We start from the raw sequence: 26,204 nt of genomic DNA, 5'->3' as shown, positions 1-26,204 counted from the left end.
TTGGTGAATTTTTAAAAAAATATTTGTTGATAGGATGTTGGTGTCACTGGCCAGGCCAGCATTTATTGCCCATCCCTAATTGCCCTTGTTCACAGAGCATTTAAGAGTCAACAACATTATTGTGAATCTGGAGTCACATGTAGGCCAGACCAGGTGAGAACAGCAGATTTCCTTCCCTAAAGGACTTAAGTGAACCAGATGGGTTTCTTTAACAATCAATAATGGTTTCATGATTATCATTTGCTAAAAATGCTAGTCTTTGTAAAATTGTTATGAACAAGCTGACTCATTACTGGAGGCATCTATCTGACAAGCACTTTAGTGTGTCAAGAAATACATCTTTAAACTTCTATGGATAACTTGGCAGTTATCAGGATTTTATCTTGAAATGTACATTGTACATTGCAGATTCAAAAAAGAATAGGTAAGATGATCCCAGGACATGGGTTTTTCGATTATGAAAGAAGAGTTGAAGAATTGGATTCTTCGCAGGAGAAAAGTGATTGAAATTGGCTGCACTCCAAGTTTTTAAAATGCTAAGGATCATAGATAACTTAGGTGTAATCAAGAGGTATAATTTTAGCTGTGGGCACAAAAGTGGATTTAGTGCATAATTACCGAATGTCAAATGGCACTAAAGTACAGAACAACTTTAATTTTTTCAGCCTCTTTAATGTAGAAAAACCTCTCAAAATGCTTCACAGAGGTGTAGTCAAAAAATGAACTCTGAGCCAAAGAAGATATTATGAATTGTGACTGAACTTTGGATTAAATAAAAAGGGTCTTAAAGAAGGAAAAGAAGGTGAACAGGGAAGGAATTTCAGGATATGTTGCTTAGGCAGTTGAAGGTACAGCTAAAAATGGTAAGGAGTACTTGCAGCTTGTAAAATAATTCAGAAGAAGAGTCTGTGGGAGAGGGGGACATGGGGTTTGTAGGGCTGGAACAGGTTACAGTGATAAAGATTGACAAAACCATGGAGGATTTGAACAATGAATCTGAGAATTTTAAATTTGAGGTATTGGGCTCCAGCAGCTCAATGGGGCCAAGGGTGCTGGATGAGTTGGAATTGGAACAAGAAAGGATGTGAGTAGCAGAGATTTGGATGAGCTACAATTTACAGAGAGTAAAGGATGGAAGGCTACCAGAAGAATATGAGAATAGTTGAGCCTGATGGCATGGATGAAACTTTCAGCAGCAGGCGGGTTAGAGTAGAGGTAGAGGTGGCAGTCTTCATGATGGACAGAAAATGGGGTTAGAACTTCAGCTTGGGGTTGAATAGGATGCTGAGGCTGTGAACAGTCTGATTCAGCCTGGGAAGGTGGTCAGATTGGGTGATGGAAACAGTGGCAAATGTGCAAGTTTGTAGCAGGGGTCAAAGGTGATAATTTCAGTCTTCCTGATGTGCAGCTGGAGGAAATTGCCTCTCATTCAAGATTGGATATTGAATAAACTTTGACAAAGTAGAGATAGTAAATGGCCTCGCGAGATTGTGAAGAGGTAGAGAGTCTGTCATGAGTACGTGGAAGCTGACCTCATGTCTGTGGGATACATTGTAAAGAGGCATGTAGATAAGGAAGTAGCAGGGGGAGCGGTGGAGGGGGTGGGGGGGGGGGGGGTGGGATGGTGGGGGGTGGTGAAAGGATAAAGCTTTAGGGCACTCTGAAAGAGAAACTTGTTGAAAAGTGTTTGGTATTTTGAAACCTTGATATCATTTTTCTCCACATAAATGCAAAGATTTTATACTATATTGCTAAATGTATATATTTATATTAGGTTACATTTTGTGGTAACTTGTGTGGTTCACAAAAGACGATGGGATACAGTGCAATTGTACGACACTGAAAGAAGCCATTTAGTCCATCATGCCTATCTAATTAGACTCACTCCTCCTGCTCTTTTTCCCAAAGCCCGAAAAATCTCTCCCTTTGAAGTATTTACTCAATTCCCCTTTGAAAATATTACTGAATCTGCTCCACTGTTTCAGGTAGTGCATTTGAGATTATTATTGCTCACTGCTCATTTTATTTCCCTCAAGTCACCTCTGTCTTTTTGCTAATTACTGTCCTATGGTTTTTGAGCATTCTGCCACTGGAAAACAGTTTCTTCTTATTTACTGTCAAGACTCTTTGAGCTGGATTTTAAGGTCATGCACCAGGCAGATTTTTTGGCCAGGGGTGGTGGGGTGGGGAGGGGGGTGGGGGGGGGGGCATGTAAAATATGACAGGTGGCTAGCCCACCGCCTTTCTGGCCACTCGACCCCAACCTAACCCATTCCCCATAAAATAGTAGGTGGGCGGGCACCAAAATTGGCAGCCTGGCTACCATTTTTAAAATGATAATTAATGGGCAATTGAGCTTGTTAACAAGCTAATTGACCTGAATAGTATGCTGCTCACACCAAATCTGGGAGGCATAGGCCTCTGTCTATGCATAGGCATGGGGAGTGAGTAGGCTGTTTTTTCAACTAGGCTGGTTAAAAAGTGAGAAGGAGGTGCCCGGTGCACATCAGAGGCATCCCCCAAGATGTTAACTCCAACTTTGTGCCTCCCATCCTCACACCCCTACCTAGGCTCCCGATTACCCCTTCCAAAATCCAGGCCTTACCTGGGTTCGGATGCAATGGCTGTCTTCATCTTGGGGTCTGCTTGCAGCGGCCACCACTTAGTCCTGATGCTCCTGAGACAGCTAGAGCTGCTGACCACTGAGAAGTTGGTTGGTTAGGCAGTCGAAGGCATATACTCAAATTGGAAAGAAATGACTAGTGGTATTCCACAAGGACCTGTGCTGGGACCTCAACTAGTCACTATATTTATTAATGATTTAGATAAGACAATAGGGAGCCATATATCAAGTTTGCCGATGACACAAATGTTGGTGGCATAGTATGTAGTGCAAAAGGGAGCAAAAAAAATTACAAAGAAACATTGACAGATTATGAGTGGGAAAAATTATGGCAAATGGAGTTCAACTCAGGTAAAATTGAGACCATCTATTCTGGATCAAACAAGGATAGATCCAAATATGTTTTTAAATGGTGAAAAATGAAAAACAGTGGCGGTCCAAAGTGATTTATTCGTCTGTGCACACAGATACTAAAATGTAGTAGTAAAGTACAAAAAGTAATCAAAAAAATTAATAGGAAGTTACATTTTATAACTCGAGGGCTCGAATATAAAGAGGAAGAAGTTTTGCTTTAGCTATATGAAGCTCTGATTAGACCATCTGGAGTTTTGTGTACAGTTCTGGGAACTGCATCTTAGAATGAATATATTGGCTCTGGAAGGAGTGCAGTGCAGATTCATTTGATGTTACCAAGGCATCAGGAGATAGATTACGAAGAGAAATTACTAAAACTATGCTAGTATTCCCTGGAATATGGAAAATTAAGAGGTGATTTGACTGAGGATTTTATAATTTTGAAAGAAATTGATAAAATAAATAGAGATAAAATTTTTCCAACAGTCAGGGCAAGGGGACCAAACATTAAAATCAGAGCCAGATCATTCAGGAGAGAAATTAGGAAACACTTATTCATGAAAAGGTGGTGGAAGTGTGGAATGCCATCCCGTAAAATGCAGTAAATCCTAGCTCAATTTATAATTTTAAGTCTAAGATAGATTATTTCTCAACAAGTCTGTTAAAGGATATGGAGCCAAGGCAGGAAGACAGAGTTGGGATTCTGTGGGAGGGATAACATAGTGGTATTGTCACTGGGCTAGTATTCCAGAGACCCAGGATAATGCGCTGGGGACCAGAGTTCAAATCTCCATCATGGTAGATGGTGAAATTTGAATTCAATAAAAATCTGGAAAACCTTACCCTTTAGGAAAAGAAAGCCTACATGTGACTCCAGATCCACAGAAATGTGGTTGACTCTAAATTCCCTCTGAAGAACACCATTCTGATTGAATAGTGGAACATGCTTGAGGGTTTGACTGGCCTACTACTGGTTGACTGTATAATTGTTGTCCCCATGTTTATGTTAGTTCTTTTAGTGGATCTTGTAGTAGATTTTGTAGTAGAAGGCCCCTTGAATTTACTAATGAAGGACCACATGAGGAGCCATTTTAGAAATTCATCTACAATATGTGGAGTAAGATTCAAGACTTACCTTGCTTAGGAATCTTCAGTGTTTCTGGTGGCCGCCAACCAAGGCTAAGTTGTTAAAACATAATTAGTTAATGAAAAATGTTCCTGTGCAGATAAAGGAGTAGAAGCGCTCAACGGGCCCTACAGGAGTCACAATCACCACCCCCCCAATAACCTGCTCCAACGTCTCAAGATTCACTTGAGGGCCAATGCCAGTGAGGCAGATTGGTCCAAATTGAAGTTTTTGCTTAGGCTAACTACCTGAGGAGTCTCAACCAGCAATTCCAGTACATGCAGGGTAGGCTGAAGATATTTGTTGTGGACAAGTTCTTTCAAGTCTAGATTCCCTTTTTTCAGTCATGCTCATGCTACATAGTAGGAGTAACCTACTCCAAGTTCCCACTGGTTGTTGGAGAGCAGAGACACAGACTCTGGGAATGAATGAAATTTACAAGAGCTGCTCTCTCTCTCTTGCCAAGGGTACTGATTTCAATGACCTCACCAAATGTTTCAAGGTAAGAATCTTACCTCTCAGCTCAACTCACTTGTTCTTTATTTCTTGCCACTATACCCAATATTTCATTCACTTTTTAAATGATTTGGGTGCCTTGAAGTGCTGCTCCTATTATCTTGTGAAACTGATCTCCAAATCTCTGCTCTTTTATATCAGCCAACCTTCCTCCATTCAAAGCATAATTATAACTTTTATTTTTACCAAATTGTACCACCTCACATTTGCTGACATTGAATTCCACCATCTCATAAATGTCCCCATGCGCTGCACTGTGACCGGAGTTACAGTGTTCTTTTTATGTATGAATAGAAGTGGTGTCAGTACAGAAACCACCTGGAACATCATTATGGACTTTCAGCCACTATGAGAGACTGCTGTTAATTCTCTGTTTCCTCCCTTTTACCAAGGTTTTAACCCCATTTTCTACCTTTGTCCTAATTCTACACTTCTTAAACTTGCATCACCTGGGGTCCGAATATGCAATTTATATAAAATCTATGCGCCCCATAAGCACATACTGGAGTTTCTGGCCACAGGGCTATGCCCAAACAGCTGTCTGCACCAGTCTGCTCCAAGTTACTATAGTGTCTTCCCATTGGCCTTGCAAACTCTGATCAAGTTGGTGCTGGAGGGCTGTGGTGAATACTAGTGGACGCTCTGAAGAAGAGTCAAACGGACTCGAAACGTTAACTCTGTCTTTCTCGCCACAGATGCTGTTAGACCTGCTGAGTTTTTCCACCAATTTTTGTTTTTTTGTTTCTGGTGAATACTATCCTGCCATAACTGCTGGGACTATGTCCTAAGGAATGTTGGCTCCGTCGACTTTTGCTATCATGTTGGGTTATTGGGCGGGAGATTTAACCTGTTCACGATTGGCAATGAAAGTGTATTTGGAGTTTAAATCTGATTTCACCACAAGAAGAACAGTTGAACTATCATTTCAATCAATTGCGACCCGAACAGTAAATTTCCTTTGGAACGAACTTCAGGTTGTGTTAGCAGGGCTCAATTTTGATTGGTAGTCTTCTTGCTGTTCCTATGGCAATGGTATATGATAGACAGTTGATTTGCCTTACATGAAATGTTGCAGCTCAACTCGAAGCAGTCTCATCACAGGTTACTGTTACTGTTTGAGCTTGGCAGTGATATTGCAGCAATGGAAAAACTCTTGGAGGATGCATTCATTTTGTTTGGCATATTTGCTATTTTAATCTTTTTTCTAAAAATAATGAAATGCCTGAGGTATTTAGTACTTACTAAGTGGTTTGGAGTCCCGAATTCCTTCTTCAATTCCTTGGGCGAATGGGCAGGTAACTATTACCTTTATGCTTTCTTTTTCAGCGATCCGCTATATTTTGGTGCGGATGTGCTAATGTATAGCAATAAGGGATAGTTACAAAGTTTCATATTTTCCACCTGGGCGTGAACTTACGCACAACTAGTTGCGGGACTAGGAAATTCTCAGGTTTTTTTGCAGGTGGAAGTTTCAAAACACTTGGACGGGTTTCAACTGTTATCAACTTTGAACATCGGTTTTTCGTTTAAATGTTTGCATTTCACTGGGGCTCGGGTGGTGGGGAATGGGTGGGAGGGATCCAGAATTAGAGTTCCCGAAATCGTGCACATTTTAGAAGGAAAGTAGAGTACCATTATAAAAGATTGGAATCTGTGGCGTAATTCAGTTATGTCCGAGTTATAATTATCCTGAAATACAGACTAAATTCTGTTGGCATAGGGTGCTGGTAGGATATGTACCTGCCACAAAGGGATGCATGAACGCAAAGGATCAATGAAACTATTCGAAGAAGTAAAGGATGTTGTTCTCCATGTCCTGGCCTCTATTCATCCCTTAAACGCCTGATCTGCTCATTATAACATTGTTGTTTATGAAAGATTGCTGTGTGTAAATTGCTGTTACATTTCCTACATTGATGATGGATTCTCCCGTCGATTGGACGGATGAATGTTCAGCAATGAAAAAAAGGACCAGTTTACAGTCTAGGCTGATGCTGTCTCGTGTGTGACATTAGACCAAGTATAAATTTGCATAACCGATTGCAAATATTGCAAATTAAGTCGAGGTTAGAGGGATTGGCGGAGGTATTGGCTTTGTGTCACAGTAACTTGTCTGTGATGCACTTGACTCTGTTCTCCTCAAATGTCAAAATCACTTGATGACAGAGACCTCTCCATTTGGGTCTGTCCAAAGTTATTTTTTTCCCCACATATTGGGATCCAGCTTGCAAGCAACACACTTAAAAATACTTGGCTGTAAAGTGCTTTGGGACGTTCAGAGGTTGTGGAACTTTATTCTTTCCTGATTTAATAAATACCTAATTGATATCATACCTTCCAGTTATAATTTTTGTACAATTTATTGATTTTTTGCGAAATACAGCAAGTTATAAAGATAATAAATAAAAAACAAACCTAATTCAATGACTCCTGCACATCACCATTGAAGCCCAGCTTCAGGGAGATTAGACTCCATTCTCAATGAGTCAGTAACGCTGCCTGACTCCTGGAAAAAACACATTACATAATAGTGCAATCACAGGCTGACGTGAATTCTGCTTCCCTCAGTTTGTTTCTCTCTCCAGTTTGACTATCTGTCTCTCCCTCTGTCTCCCTGCACACTCCCTCTCCCCCCGCCCCCTGCCGTTTGCCTGTGGTGCGCTTCACATTTTACTGGATTATTTGACATTGGTCTCAATGCTGTCTACCCCACAACCAGCAATGAAGCAATGTCTCTAAATAATGGTGACGGGGGTGGGTAAGGTGAGGGAGTCCAAAAGGGCTCGGACATGTAGTGTGGTTACAAGCCATGAGAGCTAGGGTGCTGCTTATCTTCTTCTTCCTCTTGGGCAGTCCCTCAGGATCGGGGATGACTTGCTTTCACTCTGATTTGATGCATTCTAACATGATGAATAAGTCCAACGTGTGATCTGCAGACTCTGCAAGTGGTGTTTGAAAGGTTGGGTACATACATACGAACTAGGAGCAGGAGTAGGCCACTCGGCCCTGCTCCACAATGTAATAAGACCATGGCTGATCTGATTGTAACCTCACGCTTATCCCTGATAACCTTTCACCCCTTTGTTAATCAAGAATCTATCTAGCTCTGCCTTAAAAATATTCAAAGATTCTGCTTCCACTGCCTTTTGAGCAAGGAGTTCCAAAGACTCACAACCCTCTGAGAGAAAAAAATTCTCCTCATCTGTCTTAAATGAGTCACCCCTTATTTTTAAACTGTGAAACCTAGTTCTAGGTTCTCCCACAAGAGGAAACATCCTTTCCATATCCACCCTGTCAAGACCCCTCAAGATCTTAAAGGTTTTGATTAAGTCACTGTCACCTCTTACTCTTTTAAACTCCATTGGATACAAGCCTAACCTGTCTAACCTTTTCTCATAAGACAACCTGCCCATTCCCGGTATTAGTCAAGTAAACCTTCTCTGGACTGCATTCATATATTTCCTTAAATAACGAGACCAATATTATACATAGTTCTCCAGATGTGGTCTCACCAGTGCTCTGTACAACTGAAATACAACCTCTCTATTATTGTATTCAATTCCTCTCATAACAAATTCTATTAGCTTTCCGAATTACTTGCTGTACCTGCATACTAGCTTTTTGTGATTCATGCATTAGGACACCCAGATCCCTCTGATTCTCAGAGCTCTGCAATCTCACAGCATTTAGATAGTATGCTTCTTTTTTATTATTTCTGCCAAAATGAAAAAATTCACATTTGCCCACATTATATTCAATTTGCCAGGTCTTTGTCCAAGACGCCTTAGACAGCATCTTGCAAACCCATGACCACTACCATCTAGAAGGACAAGGGCAGCAGATACACCACCACCTGGAAGTTCCCCTCCACTCACCGTCCTGACTTGGAAATATATCGCTGTTCCTTCACTGTTGCTGGGTCAAAACCCTGGAACTCCCCCCCAGCAGCACTTTGGGTGTACCTACGCCACATGGACTGCAGCAGTTCAAGAAGGCAGCTCACCACCACCTTCTCAAGGGCAATTAGGGATGGGCAGTAAATGCTGCCCTCACCAGTGACTCCCACATCCCTTAAATGAATAAACAAAAACTCACTTAACCTATCTATGTCACTTTGTAGCCTCCTTATGTCCTCTTCACAATTTATTTTCCTACCTATCTTTGGGTCATCAGCAAATTCAGCAACCATATCATCAGTCCCTTCAGCCAAGTCATTTTTATAAATTGTGAAAAGTTGAGGCCCCATCACTGAGCCTTGTGGCTCACCACTTGTTGCATCCAGCCAGATTGGGTGTTTGGAGGTTTAGTTATCCAAAACTTTTATAAAATACTGGTCATCCCCAGCTGGAGTATTGTGGCCAATTCTGGGCACCACATTTTAAGAAGGATGTCAAGGTCTTGGCGGGTGCAAAGGAGATTTTACAGGATTGGATGAAAGATTTCAGTTACATGGTGAGACAAGAGAAACTTGGATTGTTCTCTATGGCGAGGAGTAGCTTAAGAGGAGATTTGATGGAGGCGTTCAAAATCATGCAGGGTTTTGATAGAGTAATTAAGGAGAAACTGTTTCAAGCATCAGAAAGATTGATAGCCGGAGAATACAGATTTACGGTTCTTGGCAAAAGGAAACATTTCCTTATCTTTCCAATTAGACACTGGCTCCAGGAGTGCCATCCAATTAAGGATGATGGGCGGGACATGCACCTGATTGGGCCAATGGGAGGGCCTGCAGCATTGTGCTGCTGGTAGGACTAGGGGAGGTGTTTGCTGCTACAGCAGGCAGGAGAAAGTGAGGGTGCCTGAAGATGGAGCCGCTTTCTGATGATATCGATGCCCCGTGGCAGGTGGCTCTGGGTTGGGAGGGTGAGGGGCGTGGTTTGTATCAATAAAAGAGGCTTCGCTGGCACCCTTGGCCTGCCACAGGGTCTCTGCCACCAGGGACCCATTGGGGTCACTGCAGCTTGGGGCCTGTGTGCCACCCACAAAATCCTGGAGGCATCCCCAATTTGACACCCAAGTAGCCAGCTAATTAGCACTTGCTGTGTGGGTAGCTGCTTCCCATACTCACCTGCCTCTTGCAAGATTGGCTGGAAGTGGCAATGCATCGGGTGGCTGACCTGATATGCCATGTTGAAAAGGGCCAACCATAACTCTCTGTCCCAATCTACCACTGAAGCCAACCCTGCGTGGCTGATAAGACTCTGCCCATTAACTCTGTTTTTCTCTCCATAGATGCTCCCTGTCTGGCTGAGTATTTCTAGCATTTTCTGTTATTATTTTGGATTTCCTGCATCCGCAGTATTTTGCTTTTGTAATGGCCTGATCTGTTGTTGGCACAATGAAGGTAGAGGCCAAGTGAGATGGCAGGTTGGAAGGGGTGACCATGAATAAAGGTCAATGACTTGATATGGTGGATAGGAGGACATTGAACCTGAAAGAGGGCATAACGAATCAAAATGGATGTTGAGATTGTTTGAGAACTAAGAGGAAGACTGAAGTGTGATTTTTGCAATAGTGCTAGGTGGGAAGCTTTAGTAGGTTGGAAGATGTCATCACCCATCAGCAAAGTTTCCATCAAGGCCAATATATTGAAACAATCATCCACAGAAAGCTCATGGATGGCAAGGGTCTTTTAGAGAGATATGCAGAGAGGTGTGTTGATACCTGGCCTGCTGGCAGAGTCTGTAAACTCAGCACCGGGAGCGATGAGTGGGTCTAGGAGATTGGCAAGACCCAGTAGACGACCTGGACGGGAAGGTCGGTGAGAGCAGGATGTGGCAAGTTGGGGTTGGTGCTCGGTAAGAGACAGTGATGACTTCCTTGATGGGCCTTTTGGAAGAATGTCAAGTGAGACACAGAGGAAATCTTTAGCCCTTCAACGCTGGGATGCCAGCAGGGGATCAGGACAGTTCAGGAATGATGATAGCTTGGGGTAGGGATTTGAAGAGGGGTGGGGTAAGGGGTTAGAGTGCCTGAGTGAGGAGAAATTTAAGGAAGGAAGGTACAAAAGGACAACAAAAGAATGACTTGAGAGGCAAATAGAAGAGATGGACAGATCCAGAGCAGAAAGGCAGTAAGACAGTCATAAAACTCAACAGGTCAGCATCCTAGAATCATCCTAGAATGCAAAGGTAATCCCCAGCTTCTGTTCTCTACTAAAAACGGTCTTGTTAAGCCACTCTCCCCTGTCTCCCCGACCTTGTCTCCACCAGGTGCGAGGAATCATGATTGCTTTGTCACTAAGACTGAGACCATCTGATCAGCTAACTCTACTACTTTCCTTCCTTCCCCTTGCCCCCTGGGCCAAACTTTCTTTAAGGTTCACCCCTTCCCTGGTCCTGAACTCCCACCTGTCTCAAGTTTCTCTCCTATTTCTCCCCATGCCCTCTCTGAGCTCAACTTGTCCATGGGATCCACTTCCTACTCACTTGACCCTTTTCCCACTAAACTGCTGACAACCAACTTCCTGCCTGCAATTTTAACTGATGTTTTAAGGTTCTTTCTTCTCAGGTATTGTCCCTTCTCCTCCAAAAAAACATCTTTGCAAAATGTACAATCTCTAATCTCCCTTTCCTCTCGATTGAACATCTTTCTCAGAACTCGGTTTGAATCTCTCCAGTCAGGGTTCTATCCTTGCCACCATAGCAAAACAGCTGTTATCAGAGTCACAAATAACATCCTCTGTGCTTGAAAAACATAAATTACCTCATCCTTCTCGACCTCTTTGCAGCCTTTCATGCAGTTGACCACACTATCCTCCTCCACCACCTTTCCACTGTCATCCAGCTGGATCAGACTGTACTCATTTGGTGCCATTCTTATCTATCCTGTAGCCTATTGTAACCTGCAACAGTTTCTCTTCTGGCTCCTGCACCATTACCTCTAGATCTATCCTTGGTCCCTCTTCTATTTCTCATCTACAAGCTGCCCCTGGGTAACATCATCCAAAAACACATGTTAGTTTGTACACATACGCTGACAACGCCAACTTTATCTCTGCACCACCTCTCTCGACTCTAAATTGTCTCTAGGCTGCTTGTCTGACTCCTAGTCCAAGATGGGCAGACATTTCCTCAACTGAATAATGGGAAGACTGAAGTGGTTGTCTTTGGTCCCCACCACAAACGCTGTTCCCGAGTCACTAACTCCACCCTTCTCCCTGGTGATTGTCTGAGGCTGAATCAGAGTGTTGCAATCTTGATGTCATGTTTGACCCTGAGATGAACTTCTGATTGCATCTGCATCATCACTAAGACTGCCAATTTCCATCTTCTTAACATCACTGCACATTCCCCGCCCGCCCCCCAACCCGGCTCCTCAATGCCATCTCAGCTCATCTACTGCTGAAAGCTTCATCCATGTACTTGTTACCTCTAGACTTGATTATTCCAATGCACTCCTGGCTGGCGTCCCACATCCTACACGCCATGAGCTTTAGACAATCCAAAACTCTGCTGCCTGTGTCTAAACATGCAACAAGGCCCATTCACCCATCATCCCTATGCTTGCTGACCAGATTTCCAGCATCCGCAGTATTTTGTTTTTACATTATACAAGGCCTTGAATCTAAAGTTCTCTCCCTTGTTTTCAGATCCCTCCATGGTCACACCCTTTCCTATCTCTGCAATCTCCTCCAGCTATACAACCCTCCAAGATATTTACACTGCTCCAATTCAGGTTTCTTGAGCATCCATTTGCACAGATTCTAAGTTCTGAAACCTCTCCGCCTCTTTTTCTCTATCTTTGCTTCTTTAAAACCAAGCTTTTTGATCAAAATTTTGTCCCTAATACTCTCTTGTATGGCTCAGTGCCATTTTGTTTGATATCTCCTTTGTGAAGCTTCTCGTTTTGTTATATACTCAGCACTTAAAAGCAATGAAAAAAGGAAAGGTTACGTTTTGCCAAGAATCTTAAAACCTCACTAAAGTTACTTCCATTTTACAGCGCTGTTGCTTCCAGCTCATGTTATGTGGGAGAGTGACAGATTCCATGTTAGGCATTGGAGAACAATGGGAAACTTTGAAGTTCTCAACTTGCTGCTTCTTGTCCTCAATTCCTCTACAGGATATGAAGAGCAGCATGACTGCTATCAGGACATTTTTTTGTGATCTTGTCTTCTGTTGAACTTCCTCTTAAGAATTCCAATGTTAATGTCCTTTCAGTGTGTTAAGCAGTTGAGAAACCAGTCTCTTGATTTATACAGAACTATTGCTTATCTGCAGAAAATGTAGTTGTTGTTGACAGTAGATGATCACATTCTGGGGGTTACCATTGACCAGAAATTGAACTGGACTAACCATATAAATATTGTGGCTACAAGAGCAGGTCAGAGGCTAGGAATAAAGCCTCTCTACCTTCTACAAGGCACAAGTGTGATGGAACACTCTCCACTTGCCTGGGATGAGTGCAGCTTTAACAGCACTCAAGAACCTTGACACCATCCAGGACAAGGCAGCCCACTTGATTGGCACCGTATCCACAAAAATTCACACCCTCCACCACCGATGCACACTGGCAACATTGTGTACCATCTACAAGATGCACTGCAGGAACTCACCAAGGCTCCTTTGACAGCACCTTCCAAACCCATGACCACTACCATCTAGTAAGACAACAGCAGCAGACAAATGGGAACACTACCATCTGGAAGTTCCCCTCCAAGCCACTAAACACCCTGACTTGTCGCTGAGTCAAAATCCTGAACTCCCTCCCTAACTGCACTCTGGGTGAACCTACAACTCATGGACTGCAGCGGTTCAAGAATGCAGCTCACCACCACCTCCTCAAGGGCAATGAGGGATGGGAAATAAATGCTGGCCTAGTCAGTGATGCCAACATCCCTTGAATGAATAAAAAAAACCACAACTCTCATGTAGAGTTTTAAAAATGCAAATCCCTTGCATATCAGTGATAATTCTGAGTCTGTGGACAGCCCATGATTTTCTGATCATTTTAGCATCTGGAAGATTGTGGGCAAATGCATGCTTGAGTTTCTAATGTGTGCTCTCAGTGAGTGTGGCTCTTCTAAAGAGTGCAAATACATGAATTTATCCCTGTAGTCCATGATCTCTACTTTATTTGCTTTTTGAGGTAGAAGGTTTTTTTTCACAAAAGTGGAACTTAAGTTAACAGACTAGGGTAAATTTACATTTGTAATTATATTTGTTTTCAGTCATCACTGGTGGAACAGATGGCATTGGGAAAGCATATGCACATGAGGTGAGATCTCGCCATGATTTCTTCATATTGCATAAATTACAAAACTTAATTGCTTATTTTGAATATCTTTTGTCTTCTGATTTTAGTTAAGCTGCAGTTATTTGTGTATCAAGTATTTCCAGGTATGCGCTCTAAAGAGAATAATTATTCTGACGTTCAGTGTTGTTGATGGGTTACAGACTGGTTTTACATTTGAGTTTAGAGAGGTTATGACACCACCCTGAAGGAAGTCCAGAGGCCGCCAGACCTTAAGGGAGTGGGGGTCCTGACTTCAGAAGGGGTCTTCTGTTGGAGGCGCCCTACCCCTTGCCATTCGAGATCTTAGTCTGTTGATTTTCAGGCTTCCTGTACGCAAGATTAGTCCTCCACCAGCCTAAAAATTGAGGCAGGAGAGGAAACAGCCCTTAAATGGCCAGTAGTTGGCCACTTAAGGGTCTCAATTGGGGCAAGGGCGGGCTTCCTGTCCAGGCCTTGCCCTCCCCAGCGTAAATTCTCTGCATGGTTGGCGCGGGTGGGAACCCAGAGGGAATCCTGTCCCTTCAGTTTCACGGCCCCCAACCCCTGCCTAAAAACCCACTGATGGGGGAGCGTAAAATTCTGGCCTATAAAAGATCATAACAATTGGTTGTGGTCTGAAACCTGGCTGTATCTCCTTGTAGGTGTGCCGCAGTGCTGATCAATGGGGATGGTAACATGGCATGTTACGGCAATGTTGCTCACAAGCATCTCATGCAGCACTACCTGATTGCAGCAGTCATCAGGCTAGAGGTTGATAGTTAACTATTCCATCTGTCCTCTTCATTTTGGCCTGCCATTTCTTAATCTCCTGCTTTCAGCCTACGCCAAAGCTTTAAAATGCTCTTCAGGCTTTCCAAAAGGTTTCTGAATTTTTGTTCACCTATTGTGATACTCAAATTTAATTAGTACCTTCTCCTTAAATTTCACTTGCTTGCAATTTTCCTCTTTCAGCACAAATTTGCACCCAGCCAAATCCAAGTCTGCAGCTGTCCTGTAATAACTATCTCAATGAGTTTATCTCCAAACTGCATTGACCTGATAGGATATGCATCAGTTTGTAACCATTTAGAGCTGATAGACAAAAATCAACCCTATTGTCTTTGAAAGCACATAATGCTACCCAATGTTTCTTTTCTTCACAGTTTGCTAAGCGAGGTTTAAATATTGTACTTATCAGCAGAACTAAGGAGAAACTAATAAAAGTTGCAGATGAAATTGGTAAGATGACCATTTTCTATTACTGTTTTTTGTTCTTTTGTAACTAAATGTCACCATTTGGAATTTCTTTAGCGTGTTCTCTCCATAACTTTGGTGGAAAATTAACAGAAAAGCTGGATAAACTATGCAAGCAATAATGTAAAATAAACAGCACAAAAACAGGCCATTCAACCCAACCAGCCCATGCTTTAATAATTCATGCCGATGTTTAGGCTTTACTTGAGCCTTTGCCCATCTTTCCCCATCAAAATCCATCATCCTAATCCTCTATTCCCTTCTCCATAAAATGCTTGTCTAGCTCCCCTTAAATGTATCTATACTATTTGCTTCATCCATTTGCTGTGCTAGTGAGTTCCACATCCTGACCACTCTGTGGGTGAAGAAGTTTCTTCTGAATTCGCTACCAGATTTCTTGATGACTATCTAGTATTGATGGCCACAAGTTTGGCTCACCCCCACAAGAGGAAACAGTCTTTGTATCCATTTTTATCACCCCAGAGCTGTCTTTTTTTTCTGGAAAAAAGAGTTCCAGTCTGTCAATACTTTCCTAACACGTACACCCAGAGATTTCTGGTATTATCTTTGTAAATCTCCTCTACACCTTCTTTCATGCCTCTAATGCGGAATTTTATGGTCCCGCCGAAGTCAATGGACTTTTGAATGACTCATCATTCAAAATAGGGCTGTAAAATTCCACCCTCTATCTTTTTTTTCTAATTTATTCATTCATGGCTAGGCCAGAATTTATTGCCCATCCCTAATTGCCATTGTTCAGAGGTCATTTAAGAGTCAGGGTCTGGAGTCACATTTAGTCCAGATCAGGTCAGGATTTCCTTCCCTAGTGAACCACATGGGTTTTTTTTTTAACAGCAATCAGCAATGGATTCATTGTCATCATCATCAGACTTTTTAAATCCCAGATTTTTTATTGAATTCAAATTTCACCATCTGCCATGGTGGGATTCATTCTCAGAACATTACTCTGGGTCTCTGGTATACTAGTCCAGTGACAATGCCACTATGCCACCAATGCCACTGACAATACCAATATGCCACCACCACCAGTGATAATACCTCTACGCCATCACCACCAGTGCCAATACCACTATGCCACCACTGCCTCCCCCTGAATAATATAGTGACCAGAACTGCAAGGAGTATTCTAAAGTGTGGTTTAACCGATGTTCCATGCAGGTTTAACATAACTTCCCTATTTTTCAATTTGATCCTTCGAGAAATAAACCCTGGTGCTTGGTTTGCTTTCTTATGGCCTTGCTAACTTGTGGCGCAACTTAGTTGTGGATGATTTTGTAGAATACAAGAAGTAATTGTAAGACCATAAGACATAGGAGCAGAAATTAGGCCATTCAGCCCATCGAGTCTGTTCCACCATTCAATTATGGCTGATAAGTTTCTCAACCCCATTCTCCCGCCTTCTCCCCGTAAACTTTGATCCCCTTACAAATCAAGAACCTATCTATCTCGATCTTAAATATACTCCATGACCTGGCCTCCACAGCCTTCTGTGGCAATGAATTCCATAGATTCACCACTCTCTGGCTAAAGAAGTTTCTCCTCATTTCTGTTCTAAAAGGTCTTCCCTTTACTCTGAGGCTGTGCCTCGGGTCCTAGTCTCTCCTACTAATGGAAACATCTTCCCCACATCCACTCTATACAGGCCTTTCAGTATTCTGTAAGTTTCAATCAGATCCCCCCTCATCCTTCTAAACTCCATCAAGTATAGACCCAGAGTCCTCAAACGTTCCTCATATGTTAAGCCTTTTATTCCTGGGATCATTCTCGTGAACCTCCTCTGAACCCCCTCCAGGGCAAGCACATCCTTCCTGAGAAATGGAGCCCAAAATTGCTCACAATATTCTAAATGTGGTCTGACCAGAGCCTTATAAAGCCTCAGCAGCACATCCCTGCTTTTATATTCTAGTCCTCTCGAAATAAATGCCAACATTGCATTTGCCTTCCTAACTACCGACTCAACCTACAAGTTAACCTTAAGAGAATCCTGGACTAGGACTCCCAAGTCCCTTTGCGCTCCAGATTTCTGAATTCTCTCCCCATTTAGAAAATAGTCTATGCCTCTATTCTTCCTACCAAAGTGCATGACCTCACACTTCCCCACGTTGTATTCCATCTGCCACTTCTTTGCCCATTCTCCTAACCTGTCTAAATCCTTCTGCAGCCTTTCCGCCTCCTCAATACTACCTGTCCCTCCACCTATCTTTGTATCATCTGCAAACTTAGCCAGAATGCCCTCAGTTCCTTCATCTAGATCATTAATGTATAAAGTGAAAAGTTGTGGTTCCAACACTGACCCTTGCAGGGTATTGCTCTTTTAATTTAGGCTTGCTGTTCCTATCTTTTTGCCTATAATAAAAACATCTTGAGATTTTTCTGAAGCTCTGAAGAAGAGTCATACGGACTCGAAACATTAACTTTGTCTTTCTCCCCACAGATGCTGTCAGACTTGCTGAGCTTTTCCAGCATTTTTTTGTTTTTGTTTGAGATTTTTCTGCTCCACTTAAATGCTTCACCACAGTGGACGGGCCTTTGTTTTGGTGTTGCGTACATTGTATGGACGTAGTGTTGTGAAACCACGATTTATATTAAAAATTATTTCTGAATTTACTGGCTGGAAACCTCTCATTGATATTTTTTAACAAAGTCTAAAGCTGCATTCCAGTGACCTAGGATCCCAGTGAAAGATGGCTTCACATTTGCATCACTGCACCGTCTAAGTTCCCAAATCATTAAAATAGAGATAACCTGTCTGCAAAGCCACACTAGGAACAATTGCCTTGAAAGAAATGAATGGGAGCCATCTCCTATCCCTTTAGCAAAGCATGCAGACAATCACCTGAGTGCTCAACTGGTTGGAGACAAACCATTAGATATAATCACTTGGGCAATGGGACCCTGGCTGAGAGAGGAATGCCCAGCCATGATCTAATCAAGTTAAAATTAGAATACACAATCCATGACCATATTTGGGCCACTGGGCAGTTGGAGAGAGATGGTCATGTGACAAGACAGCCCTTGGTGTTTTAAACACCTGCTTTCTCTGCAGAACAGGTGAAGCAACTGAGATGTTGAAGGAATAAGACCATAAGTGAGTTCCTTCCTCCCACTGCCCCCACCCCCACCCCCAACCAACTTGCAAGTTTTGAACTTTTGCTGAGTTTGACTGTGCAGGTGCCACAGACAGAGATTTTTAAAAGACCTCAGCTCAGCACTGTTATCTCCAGAAGAACAGATAAGTTGTCCAAACAATAGCTTTCAACCACTTTGATGAGAAAGCAGCAGGACCATCAAGTTCAGCCTGAAACCAGCCAAGCCACCAACCTCCAAGAGCCATATACCCCTTTAATTTTACTGGACTCTGAATTGCTTAATCTATCCTCCCCACTTTGTAATCTATTTATGTCTGCATGGACTTTGATTGTGTGTGAAAGTCAGAGCATTTTTATTATTTTACTTAGACCGGGTTAAGTACAATAAACATTATCCTCATTTCTTATTAAAAACTCAGAAGAAACCTGTTGCAGACAAACAAGGAGAGGGAAAAGTGGGGAGCCATTCAACCCCTCCTCAACTGATTGTAACAGCGGCAAATGCAGCAGATGCCTATAGGAGCCTGCATGGGCCCTGATCAATTTGGTTTGGGGGCTTTATAAGCTGATCGGTGAGCTGCCTGTGTGAAATACCATTCCCAGGAGGCAACTCACTAATCTGGAGATGGAGTGGTTGAATGTAAAGGCCCTTTGGCAATATATTAATGAAGGGATTAGTATTGACAATGAAACGAAACAATGGGCAAAATATTTGTAGAGTAGCAACTATATTAATTTTGAATTTCTTGCCTGCAAAGTCCATCAGCAACTATCATAATGTTTCCAAAATCTCACTGTAGCTGGAAAGGCTGCCTTTCGATTTTGTAGCTTCAGTGGTTGGTGGATGGGACCACACGTTGGCAGGCAGGCTAAGATGAGAATATTATCTGGGGGTCTTGCCCCAATTTGTAAATGTATGAGCCTCCCAATGATGTGAACTCTGGTCACCAGAATGGAAGTTCATCCAAAAATCAGGATGAAGGGTAGCTCAATGATATATGAGCATTTCCACCAGACACGTAATTCTGATCAGATTCCTGACCTGTGTTAAACCAAAGTGGGGCAGTAGTGACTTTAAAATCACCCTGTTGTTTACTTTCACTGTTTAATCCATTGTGGCAAAAATGTTATCATTAAGGAATGCCAGATTGATCTTTACAGCTGTGAGGTATCAGTGGAAAATCTCATATTTGTTGCTATTGGGTTCACTAAGTCATAGAATTGTAATGGACAGAGAGATGCCATTGGTCCAGTGGGCTCTCTGTAGAGCAATCCAGTCAGTTCTATTCACTCTCTCTAACCCCATGGCCCTGAAAGTTTATTTCCCTTAAGTACCCATTCAGTTTCCTTTTGAAATCATTGATTTGGTTGTCTTCGCATTATCATCCTCATAAACAGAAAGATCCAGCTCATTACCACGTTTCTCATTTTTCTTTTAAAAAAAAAGTTCTGCCTCACATCCCCACTACATCTGCTAAGAGTCTTACCCATATAGTCCATGTAGGAGTGCATATCTGGAAATTAATGGATGGAATGTTAACTTTCTAACCTTTGAATCTCTCTTCTTAACTACATGCGGCTGCCAGGTGATCAGAGTGTCGCCATCTGGCTCTGGGCGTCTTATCTTTTCTTTCTATCTGTCTCTCTCATGGAAACTCTCTTGTTTTCTTGTGCAGCTCTCACTCCTTTTTATGAACATATTTAATATCCTTAATTTTGTGATCCTAGAAAAGCTAAGATTGCACCCTCTCAGCCCTATGCCTCTCCTTGTGGCTGACCCTGTTCCCTTGACCTCTGCCGTTCCCGCCACTACAATGCTTGCTACCATTCAGTCGCAGCACATTCCGCATTCCTTTATGGCCTGATCCTCAGACCTGCCTATCTTTTGCAATTGCTCATGTTGCAGCATTTCTTTGACAGCTTCTTTTTGCCATGACTTCCAAACTGGCATCTGTCGCCTCACATTGTTTTGAATATCCTGGGACTTAAAAACAATATTTCACAAAAGGCTGTTGTCCCAGACCTTTGGCACTAGTGTATCTTTGTGATGTACTAGCAAATTTTGCAATTTCGGGTTTGGTCTCATTTTGATTAAGCACCAAACACAGGAGAAGCTTGTCCAGAGATCTTGGGCAGGACCATGCTTACCAGGAAAGTGGAAGTTCCATCAATGACTCAATAAGAGTGTTCAGGAAAGGGTTGTGGCTTTAAGCTCAATATTGACAAGCTGTGAAGTTTTAGCTGGTTAAACTTGAGCAGTATTGCTAAATACGTTGACTCTGCCAACCTGTGCCAATGGTCACCAGAATTTAAGTGTGATATGTCACTGTTGAGATGAGCATACACGTTAGGCAAACAGGTTTGTCAGCCACCACCAAACACATAGATAAAAACAAAAAACTGCAGATGCTGGAAATCCAAAACAAAAACAGAATTACCTGGAAAAACTCAGCAGGTCTGGCGGCATTGGCGGAGAAGAAAAGAGTTGACATTTTGAGTCCTCATGATCCTTCAACAGAACTTCAACAGTTCTGTTGAAGGGTCATGAGGACTCGAAACATCAACTCTTTTCTTCTCTGCCGATGCTGCCAGACCCACTGAGCTTTTCCAGGTAATTCTGTTTTTGTTTTGGACCACCAAACACATCTTCCCTTCACCACCCCCCCGGCAGCATTCCATAGGGATCGTTCCCTCCGTGACACCCTGCTCCACTCCTCCATCACCCCCTGCCCCTAAATACCCTCCCACGGCACCTTCCCATGCAACCGCAGAAGATGTAACACCTGCCACTTTACTTCCCTCTCCTCACCGTCCAAGTGCCCAAACACTCATTTCAAGTGAAGCAGCATTTCACTTGTACTTCCCTCAACTTAGTCTACTGCATTCGTTGTTCCCAATGCGGTTTCCTCTACATTGGAGAGACCAAACGCAGACTGGGTGACTGCTTTGCAGAACGCCTTCGTTCTGTCCGCAAGCATTACCCAGACCTCCCTGTCGCTTGCCATTTCAACACTCCACCCTGCTCTCATGCCCACATGTCCGTCCTTGGCTTGCTGCATTGTTCCATTGAAGCTCAACGCAAACTGGAGGAACAGCACCTCATCTTCCGACTAGGCACTTTACAGCCTTTCGGATTGAATATTGAGTTCAACAATTTTAGATCATGAACTCTCACCTCCATCCCCACCCCCTTTCCATTTCTTCCCCCTCCTTTTTGTTTTTTCCAATAATTTATATAGATTTTTCTTTTCCCACCGATTTCCATTATTTTTAAATGTATTTCCATCCATTGTTTTATCTCTACCTTTTATCCTTTGTCGATTCCTTCAGCCCACCCCACCCCCACTAGGGCTATCTGTACCTTGCTCATCCTGCTTTCTACCCTTAATTAGCACATTCCTTTAGATAATATCACCACCTTCAACACCTCTTTGTCCTTTTGTCTGTGACATCTTTTGGTTATTTCCACCTATCACTGGCCCTCTATCCAGCTCTCTTGTCCCCCTCCTCCCCCCAGCTTAAACCCGCTTATATTTCGCCCCTTTTTTATTTTTCCTTAGTTTTGTTGAAGAGTCATGTGGACTTGAAATATTAACTGTGCTCCCTTCCACACATGCTGCCAGATCTGCTGAGTTTTTCCAGGTATTTTTGTTTTTGTTTTCGATTTCCAGCATCTGCAGTTTTTTTGCATTTATCTCAGGTTTGTCAGTATTTGTTTCAGTGATGCGTAAACATGATGCGCTAAATTTCCATATATATCAAACTACTGGCTGATTGAAAGATAAAATCCACTACGTTCTTTTAAAAGAATTTTTGAACGAAAACAGGAGAATTATTTTGGCTTTATAGAACAACATTTCGTGTTTTCTAAGCCCCAAGTCCAATTCTGAGAGCAATGACGGTATTAGTGGTTGATACAGACCTAGTACCTTTCTGGTTAGTCTAGGTATATATTTGCATATAAGATGAAAATGTATGGAGCTTGGTGGTGGGGGAGGGGGAGATTGAAAAGCCAGCAAAGAGAGTGTTCGAGTAATTGGGCTGAATTTTTATTGGGCTAAGGTGGCAGGATTGGAAGTTGGCATGTTGGTAATTTCACACTACCAGCTGGCATGCCAGTTGGCTGGCATGTTCCCAGCTCTGGGTTGTTTTCATGGAATCTGTTTTGTGGTGGGGCATGGCATGGGGTGGGGGGGGGCGTGCGGTTGAGGTTAGGGTGTTGGTTGGGAGGGGGGGTGGGGGGGGTGGGTGGTGCGGTGGTTGGTGGCTTCCTGCCTGCCAGAGGAATTTTCCAGAAGGCTGACATGCTCCTGCTGAGGCCGAAGCTTGGCTGGTGAATGGAGGTGGCCATCTGATGGCAGACCATGAAGTCAGCGACGCCTCATTTAATTTTCCATCATCTCCCCCACAGCTGCAATTGCCAGAGAGCTACAGCTGCAGCTGCAGGCTAACCTGTGGAGAGGTTTTCTTCTTCCCACTGCTGGCCTAGAAGCTGGACCATATTTTGTTTTTAAATATTGAAAAGTCTTCAGAGGGCACCTCCACCTTGAGGCACACTTATGGTCTCCTGACTCCTTCAGCAGAGTCCGCTTCTGACAGTGGGGCTGCCGATCTTCCAGTGCTGGACAACCTCCTATTGGCTGTCCAGACTCAGAAGTCTATATGCCGTCCTTATTTGAATGTGTCTCCTGGAGGTAGCTACTTAATTGTCCACCTCCACCAAAATCTCCCTCTGAGTTCTGGCACTGGTGTTTATGAGTTCCCAAACTGCATTTCATCCTGCCAGTGTGATTGGGACATGGGAATGAAAATCCTCTCCATTGACTCTGGACATGAGCAAGGAATGGAGTGGAGGAGTTAAGGTATAGATTTGGGCAGTATTGCAGGGTGAAAGTTAAGTAGGCTTTGTGATGGGTTTGAAATTGAATTCACCGTTAAATAGGATGGTAAATTTGTGGATGGCCTGGGAAAAGGGAGTGGTAAAGAAGCTAAGGTTTTGTATTGGACCAAAGGCAATGGGCAGAATCATCCCAGATTTGCACTGAGTGCGGTAGTGAGTGTGAAAACTGACGTTTTACCTGCCAGCCGCAATAGTGGCTTTTCGCATCGTATCGTCCCTTTCCCGGCACGACCCGCCTCATTAATAATGCATTTGTGGGAGACATGCCGGATTGCTGGCGGGCGGGCTTGAATTTACTGTGACCTCAGTGCTTCCTCACCATATTTAAAGCGCACCAAAGCGCAGCCTACATCATGTCTACAGACCAGGACTGCTCCAGGCAACAGAAGGCCCCGAAAGCAAAGAAGACAGCAGCCCCCAAATTTAGTGACCCCTCTCTGGGGCACATGCTGGAAGGCTGCCGCGATCTTCTCTACCCAACTCTGGCCGCAGAAGGTCCACCAGAGCCGCCAATCCAGCTTGGGAGGTGGTGGCAGCAGTGGTCAGCGCCTCCAGAGCACAGAGGAGGTCAGCCACCCAGTGCAGGAAGAGGATGAATGCTCTCATCTGTTCCCCCAGCGTAAGTCAACCACCTCATCACTCTCAACTCACACACAAACCCATCACACATCCAAAGGGATCTCACACCTCAAAGGACAACGCCACTAACTCTCACACACACCCTCACATCTCCATCAGGCTCATACCCTCTCGAGCTAACATCATCACCCCGTCCATGGCTCTGCTCACCGCACAAACATTCCATGCAGTGCCATGTGTCCTGATCACACTCTTTCCATCTGTTTCCTTGCAGGAGAAGCCTGCTCACATCGGCAGGGAGAGGTCCCAGACCGGGGGTGCAGTGGCCCAGATTAGGCTCCTCACTCACTTTGAGGAGCGTGCCATCGCGCTGTCAGGTGAGGACATGGGTCATGCCTGTGGTGACGGTGAGGTCGGCGGTAAACATCCACGTGAGGATCCTGCATCCCGCCATCCCTCTCTCAATGCAAGTGTGAGTGCTCTCTCTCCTGCTTTTGCTGCCATGTACTAATCATTTCTACTTTGGTTCACAGGGAGCTCTGCCAAGTGACTGACACCCCCAGCCAGCCAGTCCCTCAGCTCCATCCAGGTTCTCACCTCCAGCCAAGAGGACACCTCCTCCATTGAAGAGCTGGAACTAAGCAGCCTGGAAGACCCGTCACAGCGCTTACCCACACCCTCCACCAGCGCAAAGACACACAACTTGGTGGGACCTAGATCTAGAACAGGTTCGGGTTCACAATCTGGTGGTCACCACATGGACAGGCATCCGCAGCAGGAGGAGGCAGGTTCAGTCAAACGTTCCTGGCACTCGGAGGACTGCTGGGGAAGAGGCATCTGTGAGGCCCGAGTCAGATGATGATCCTCTGGATCCAACCTTCCAACTCATTGTGGAGAGTCAGCAGAAGGTGGGGGAACATCATGCAGAGCTGTTGGGAGCCTTCAATAAATTGGCACATGAGTCAGAGGAGTGCGTCTGCCTGCTCTCTGATGAAGTGGTGCCCACATGTGCATTTTTGGAGGTCTCCATGGGAAGGATGGCAGATGCCATGGAGACCCTGGTCCAGCAGAACACAGAGATGTGCACAGACCTGCACTCCATCGCGCTAGCTATGGATGAGTTCCTGCAATGGCAACTCGAGAGGGAAATGGGGCACCTCAACATCCCCCTAGGTGTCCCTATCCCTCAAGAAGTCACGCTGGGGCACTCAGGCACCCAAAGGGATGAGGAGCAGCAGCTGGACACCCCTGAGTCATCCACTCAGGAATCCCAGAGGCTGTCACCTCCCTCTGAGTCCCATTTGCCTGTGAGGCCCTTAACTTCATCCTCTGTCACTGCAGAGGGAGCAGCTGGCCCACAGAAGGACAGCCAAAGCAAGGCCTTGGCTGTCCAGAGGACCCATGCTGAAATCATCAGAGGCAACAGGGCCAACCATTGCACAGGCTGTCTCCACCCCTGCTGTGGATGTCAGGGCAGCACCTAGAAGAAGTGGTAGGCCTAGAAAAGTTAAGAAATTCTGATCACAAGTGATTGTACGGGTGAACACATTTTGCCACTTTATAATCTGAAAAAATATTAATTTTCGCTGAATAATGTGTAATGTCTTCATTTCCAGGCTTTGCGAGTCCTCCCATTGCATTCCCCCACCACTAGCAGTTCAGTTGCACACAGCTGAACCACGACTGATTCTGGAGGGAGAAGTATGTGTGTGACAGGACCTTGCAGAGCGTCGTGCAAGCACTCTCCCACACACACAGAGCCTTCATCCATCACACTCACCTCACTGTCCTGTGCATCTTCAGTGCTGCCTGCTGGGTTCTCTTTCAGTTGTCTATCTGAGCTGACCTGAATCTCCGCCCATCCACTGATCACACTCCCATGCAGCACCTGTACCCGTCCAACACAAGGCTCAGCTCACTTTCGATTTTGACAGCCATAGTCGTGGTCAAGTATCTGGTCAGCAAACCCATCATTTCCCCTCCCCCAGTCACCCATGTCCTTTCCCCCATCACTGTCGACCACACTGGCATCACCTTCCACCTCCCTACCGTCATCTACCAACCCAAATCCTTGTCATCCAGGATGTCCAGGTGAATCCTTCCTGAGAATCACACCCCCTTCCACATTGACTTTCCTGACCTCCTCCTTCACATCCCAGGGATCATGTCTGCCTTCGAGTCCCCACCAGCCACCCTCATTGCCCTTTCCACCGCTACTATTGCACGCCCACCCTCCCAGCCTATCAGCTGCCTCTGCCCCTTCTCACACTCACCATTCCCTCCAGCTACACCCACCGACAGTTCACTCCCCAGGAGGCAGTCACTGACTCCACAGACGCCTTGCTTGCATGTTCATCTGGACATCCCATCCCCCTTACTCCCTCCTGCACCCTTACTCCCTCCTCCACCGAACACTTCCCCCTTCGAACTACCTCCTCCCCTTGAACACCTTCCCCCGTCTAAACTCCCCCTCTCCCTCAAACACCTCCCCTCCTCCGAGCTCTCTCCTTTCCCAAACACCATCCC

At 44.2% G+C, this 26,204-nt stretch overlaps 1 protein-coding gene across 1 annotated transcript in view; it reads left to right on the top strand.

Moving 5' to 3' along the window:
- The first annotated feature begins 923 nt into the window (after window positions 1-923).
- The window catches only part of hsd17b3 (hydroxysteroid (17-beta) dehydrogenase 3), a 61,741-nt gene continuing 36,460 nt past the window's right edge, over window positions 924-26,204 (top strand). Inside the window, exons 1-5 of the mRNA XM_041185278.1 lie at window positions 924-1,084; window positions 2,599-2,713; window positions 5,695-5,914; window positions 13,792-13,838; window positions 14,999-15,074. Of these exons, the coding sequence (XP_041041212.1) occupies window positions 924-1,084; window positions 2,599-2,713; window positions 5,695-5,914; window positions 13,792-13,838; window positions 14,999-15,074 (619 nt within the window). The remainder of the gene's footprint in view (window positions 1,085-2,598; window positions 2,714-5,694; window positions 5,915-13,791; window positions 13,839-14,998; window positions 15,075-26,204) is intronic.

The sequence above is a fragment of the Carcharodon carcharias genome, chromosome 4 (genome assembly GCF_017639515.1).
Source record: "Carcharodon carcharias isolate sCarCar2 chromosome 4, sCarCar2.pri, whole genome shotgun sequence".
NCBI lineage: Eukaryota > Metazoa > Chordata > Chondrichthyes > Lamniformes > Lamnidae > Carcharodon > Carcharodon carcharias.
Note: the sequence above shows the minus strand (reverse complement) of the source record. Positions and strands in the feature narration are given on the sequence as shown.